This window comes from Hipposideros armiger, unplaced genomic scaffold (genome assembly GCF_001890085.2).
Source record: "Hipposideros armiger isolate ML-2016 unplaced genomic scaffold, ASM189008v1 scaffold_236, whole genome shotgun sequence".
NCBI classification, from domain to species: domain Eukaryota; kingdom Metazoa; phylum Chordata; class Mammalia; order Chiroptera; family Hipposideridae; genus Hipposideros; species Hipposideros armiger.
In genome coordinates this window covers 1635431-1641430 of record NW_017731586.1, presented here as the reverse complement: position 1 = coordinate 1641430, position 6000 = coordinate 1635431, and the positions used below count along the sequence as shown (strand labels likewise).

The window sequence follows — 6000 nt, the reverse complement described above, 5'->3', positions numbered from 1 at the left end:
CCCCCACCGCCGTATTACACTGAGAAGCACAGTAGCCCTCTTCTCTCTTCTGTGCCATGTCCTCCTCTTAGCATTCTCTGCTCTTCTTAGAATTAGGTGCAATGCTCATTTCAGAGGGAAGGGACCTGGACTAGCTTAAGCAAAATAGGATCTAAGATATTGCTGTTCAGACCCTTAAAACAAGGGTATGGACAGAACCAGGATATGACCCTGATATCCTGGGCTAATAAACACCTTTACCCAAGAAGAGAGAGTCCCAGCTGCTTGTGTTCCTCCCAATCGTGAGGCTGGGTGTTTGTACAGAACTTGGATTAGCTCCCTGTGCCTCCTAGTTCTTGAGCCTTATTCCTTTTAGCCTTAGGACTTCTTTGTTATGCCGGTAAACCAAGTATTAACTATAATCTTTACATTATGTTGACTGTCTATGCCGGATAGTCATGTAGAACAGTGGTGATTATGTATACTATAAAATGTACTTTTAGACCAACTTCATTGCAAGTTTTATTTGATTTCAACATTAAATCCTATTCAGGTAGGCTTACTCAGTTTTGGAAGTTTGATGCAGTGAGATTTGATGCAACCTCTAGTGAGGTTATCTGTTGCATCTTTAAAAATATTAGTGAACATTGTTAGTTATTGTATTGGACACCTCATACTTTGTCTTCTGAGCTCACCTTTCCTGCCGGCCTCTGCAGTGAGAACCAGCTCTGCCCAAATGGCATTTGACAGACAGTACCTCAACTCAGCTGCTCTGCCTACTTCTTGCTTTTCGCCCAGAGCCCTTGGGAAAACCTGGTGCCTACCTGCACGTGTGCCGCCTGAAGTATGGTTAAAAGGATTCCCAGTAGGGTAAGCCGTGACCGCTGGAGGGCAAACAGAAGAAGGATAAATGCTCCCCTTTCCCATCCCCAAAGTGGATAACTCTGCGGTGTACTCCATGCAGTCCCAGGTGGTCATGAATTTGATAATGACCCCGATACTGGCTTACTACTCCCTGGTTCAGCCTCCCCACTCCCTCATGCCAGCCCCTCATGCCAGCCCCTCCCTGAGGTAACTTCTTGTCATAGTTTGGGTTTAACCCTAAGTAAGAGTCTGAGGAAAGTATTTGAGTGCAATTAGTTTTATTTTGGGGAGGATCCTAGCGAACACCGTTAGAGGAATATTTAAACAGAGATCTGTAAGAAGGGAGGGAGCAAGTGTGTGACTATGGGGAAGCACGTTTCTGATGGAGTGAAGAGCCTGTGCAAAGGCCCTGAGGCCAGAATTACTTAGTAGACACACTGTTCAAGAATAGGGAGCAGCAATTGGGGCTGGAGTGGAGGGAGACAGGGGCCGAACAGTGGGAACTGAGGCTGGAGGAGAACGGGGTGAGGTGCAGACAGACGGGGAGACCCTAACAGCCCTTTGTTCAGTTAAGATTTCAGAAATGATGTGACTAGAGAGCACTCTAGGATATTGTACTGTTTTGTCTTTTGAATAAATATTTTGCAAATGCTTATTTCATTTGCCTGTGAATGACTTGGCAAGCCATTTGATTATAATATGTAGTCAGTCTCAAGGTGTTATTTGACACTCTGTTGCTTATAATGAGATTTTTCCATTGCAAATGAGACAAACTGTAACATCTTTCATAGGAACAAGGTAGGAAGGGTTCCTTGGTTCACACCCTTTACAACACAACAGTGTTTATCAGCAGTGCTTCTTTTGGCTGTGGCTATGGCAGAGTTAATGTTTATTTAGAAAATGGCCCGCTGTGGGAAGCTAGGCCCAGCTGCCTCCTTAACCCTCCCCTGTAGAGTGGCTTTTGCCACAAGGCATAGAGCTCCCCACCAGGCAGCAACTGGGGTGAACACATATGTTGGGCCCCACTGCCACTGAGGTCTCCAGAGCCCCCACATGCCATTATAGACAGTTAAATGCTTCAGACGCTCCATGGAGCTCTGGTTTGGGCTCAGCACTCTAATAACCACAGCTTCTTCAGAACCAGGTCCCACCAGAGTTTCCCAGCCGTGTCACCATTTCTCAACATTTCCCTTCACCAGCATTAGACTAGCTTCTTTTGCCCACCCTTCATCCTCCCCATGCCATGCCTATTCCTGTGCTCCTTTCTAAAAAAGTTCTTTTCAATTTATTAAAACAAAAAAAGTTCACCCATTTCTTCCACCCTCCACCCCCGCCTCTTACAACCACCAATCTATTGTCTGTATCTAGGAACTTGGTTTTCATAAATATACAGAGGGTGCCAAAGAAAGTATATACATTTTAAGAAAGGAAAACACTGTATGAAAATTGCAATAATAGATACCGATAGCAAAAGATGAATATAAGTCATGTGTATACACTTTTTTGGCACCAAGGTATATGTATGTGTGTATATGTGTGTGTGTGTGTGTGTGTGTGTGTGTGTGTGTGTATATATATATATATATGTATGTATTTAGAGTCCACATGTTATAGAGATCATACAGTATTTGTCTTTCTCTGTTAGACTTATTTCATTTAGCATAATGCCCTCAAGGGCCATGCTGTCTGTCACTTTTGATCCTGCCATATCTACTTCCGGTGATATCCATATCCTGCCTGGCCCTGTCTCACCTTTCAGTGATACCCTGTCCATTGACACCTGGATTCTCTAAATTCTTAAGACAACTTTAAACACTTCATGGAATCGTGACTTTTATGGTTGAAAGTGATTGTAGAAATATCCTAGTTCTGTAGTTTTTTCTTTTTTTTAAAGTTTGTAGCAGAGGATAGTTTTATTAGAGCAGAAAGGTACAGCTGTAGAAACGAGAGGGGGTCCCTAATGGGATGCCCCTATAGTTTTTCATTTTATCTTTTTTGATAACTGAGGCCTAGAAAAACTTCATGATTTGCTGAAAAGTATATATTAGGTTAGTGCCAGAGCTTAAACAAGAATTGATGTTTCCAGAATCCTAATCCAGAGTGCTTCCTGTTTCTCTATGAAAGCACATGGTGGGGCGGGCGGTTAGCTCAGTTGGTTAGAGTGCAGTACTCATAACACCAAGGTTTCTGGTTCGATTCCTGCATGGAACACTGAGCTGCACCTTCCACAACTAGATTGAAACAACTACTTGACTTGGAGCTGATGGGTCCTGGAAAAACACACTGTTTCCCCAATTAAAAAAAAAAAAAGCACATGGTATGTTATTGGGAGAAATTCCCATTTGCACAATTACTCGTATCATTATGCTAATTATATTAGTTATGCATCTGGGCCACTCTAAAGAAGGGAAATATTAGTGTAGGAAGATGGTTTCTGCCCTTGAAAATCCTTCCATTGTGAAGGCAAGTGAATTTAGCTGATAACTGGTTATTCTTATTTGGATACAAATTCACTGTTAAAAAGGCCAAATATAAGGTGATTCCTTATTTTTCAGTGATTGGCCTGCCTTTCCCCCTCCCAAAAGACTTTTTTCTTTCCAATTGAAATACATAACCTTTTAGGGCAAGAGATAAAATAGCCAAATGTCAGCTGTAGTACTTACTTAATCTATTAATTTAGTTATACACACTTAAAATTACATAATAAGGAAAATTGCTTTTTTTTCTCATTCTCACATCTTACAGAAAATTTCCATTTTATTTTTCATCACAAGTGTCTTTGACACCAATGCCTTTCATATTCCTAGAGCCGTTTTCAGTCATTCAAGCAAATCCTGAAAGCACCTCACCTTATCCCTGTCCCAGTTATTAGAAATACAGCAGCCCTTTTGAATTGGTGTATGATCTTACCACTGGGATTTTTATCCTAAGCTACAAGTACCCATTGCCCAAACAGCATTTGAATATTATCTGTTCAGTTGTATAGTTGTGATCACTCATAATAATCACTCACTGCCTTGCTATTCCAGTAATCTTTAAAGGCATGTCTTCAGAGGTATCCAGTCTTCACAATTGTGAGGCCTACCCCAAAATTGTTTTACATTCTTTGCCTTCTTAAAAAAATTAAATGAGGCAGTGCTGTTAGATTACTTTTTTAAATAGTGTGAAATGGCATCGATTGAATTCCAGGCTGCTGTGCCATCCTCAAGTTGTGCATTGTTATTCACAATAAAGTCATTGAGAAAGAACCTGAGAATATTAGAGCCTTTATAACAACTCAGATATAATTCCCTCTTTTTGAGGTTTTCTCATGCGGGAGGGGAACCCGTGGCCTAAATTTGGATATCTGTGGTAACCCCGATCTAGCCTGTGTCCAAGGACTTCCTCCTCCTTGCTATCTTTGATGACATTTGCTCAAATGTGACACTGAGGAAAAAAGTGGGTCTTTATCAGTGCAGCGGCACCCCATTCCTGAGGGAAGCCAAGCCCGTCCTGCTGATAGGTGCTGTCAACCGTCACATGTTAGCACATCACTAATACCTTATTTTCATACACAAACGGTATTTGCCATTGTGCTGCAGAGTTGGAGTGACACTGAATGAGTTGTGTTTGTTTGGACTTAGAAGCCAGATGGCCTGTGAAGCTTTACTAAAAAAGGCGGAGGAATGGGCCGGAACTTGTTTCTCACTCCACCCTATCAAATTCTCCTTTATGATGTTTTCTGTATCTATTTTGGGTTTTAAGAAATATCAAAGTAAATGTTAAGAGAATTACTTTTCTTTGTGGAATAGCTAATACAGTAGGCAACACACTTACATTTTCAAAGTTCAGACCTGAGTGGAGATGATAACGTGTGATATTCTGGTCTTCATTACTAAAAGCCTCCTTTACTTTGTAGGATCGAAGTGCTTAACCCTGTTGGTGGAAATTCACCCCCTTAACAATGTGAAGGTCCTAAAAGCAGTAGACAGCTATATTTGGGTTCAGGTAAGTGAACATGTCCTTTCATACTTACCTCATTAATCGAAAGGCCTGAAACCTAGGGCCCTGGTGTTTACAAAGTGCTGTCACACACATGATCGCATTTAATCCTCAAAGCACGCTCGTAGATGGTGTGGCTGGAATGATCAGCTCTTCCTTGCAAACATGGAAATCTTTAAAACTCAAACCTAGCTCCTCTGCCTCTACTATATCATGTAGTGTTTTATATGGTAAAATATTGACTATCAAAACACATTTAAAGTAAATTTAAAAATGGTTTATTTAATGTATTCCTGGAGTTGACAGATCAAATATCTATGATAAATGACCTAATTAATCCTGGAATTTATCAGCCCCATTAACTGATGCAAAATCACTGTGTGTGCGTAAGCAGACTAGATAGAGTCAATCCTCATTACTTGCACATTCTGAATCTGTGAATCCTACTACTTGCTCAAATTTATTTGTAACCCCAAATCAATACTCTTGGTGCTTTCACAGTCATTTGCAGTCATGTTCAAAGTGGTGAAAAATGTGTCACCCAATGCACATGTTTCCAGCTGAGACCGAACAAGGTAACACTGCCTTCTTGATTCAGTTCTCATACTACAAACAAATGTTGTTTTTATGGTTTATGTAGTGCCATTTTTATTTTCATCTTGGGGGCTGTTTGTTGGTGATGTCACTGTTTGAAATGTCCCCCAGGCAGACTGCTGAAGTGCTAATGTCCCTAAGTTCAAGAAGGCAGCAGTGTATGCTTTACAAAGTAAATATGTGTGTGTTACATGAGCTTCGTCCAGGCGTGAGTTCATAGTGCTGGTTGTTGTGAGTTCAGTGCTAATGAACCAACAAGGTATATTCAATAAGGTGTCTTTAAACAGAAACACACAGTAGACAAAGTTATGTATTAACTTGTTGACAAAACTGTGGTGACTAGAGGCTTGCAGGAACCTATCCTTGTATTTTCCTAGAAACAATGGTCAGTATTCAGTGCGAAGTGTTTGTTGTGACTTTACAGAACATAACTACCACAGATACATGGTCATGCGGGGTAGCAGCATAATAATATCCTTGTGTAAGCTGAGGTATCTGCCTCCTCTTTCCCCCACCCCCTCCCAGCCTCGAACCAGTGGGTCTCCCTCCTGCAATGTGTGTTAGGAGAGGGGATTGCCTGTC

The 6000-nt window shown here is 41.2% G+C and overlaps 1 protein-coding gene across 1 annotated transcript in view; it reads left to right on the top strand.

The window, feature by feature from the left end:
- GSAP (gamma-secretase activating protein) overlaps nt 1-6000 on the top strand; it is a 79522-nt gene that overhangs the window by 17577 nt on the left and 55945 nt on the right. The window contains exon 6 of the mRNA XM_019655143.1: nt 4742-4830. Coding sequence (XP_019510688.1) covers nt 4742-4830 — 89 coding nt within the window. The remainder of the gene's footprint in view (nt 1-4741; nt 4831-6000) is intronic.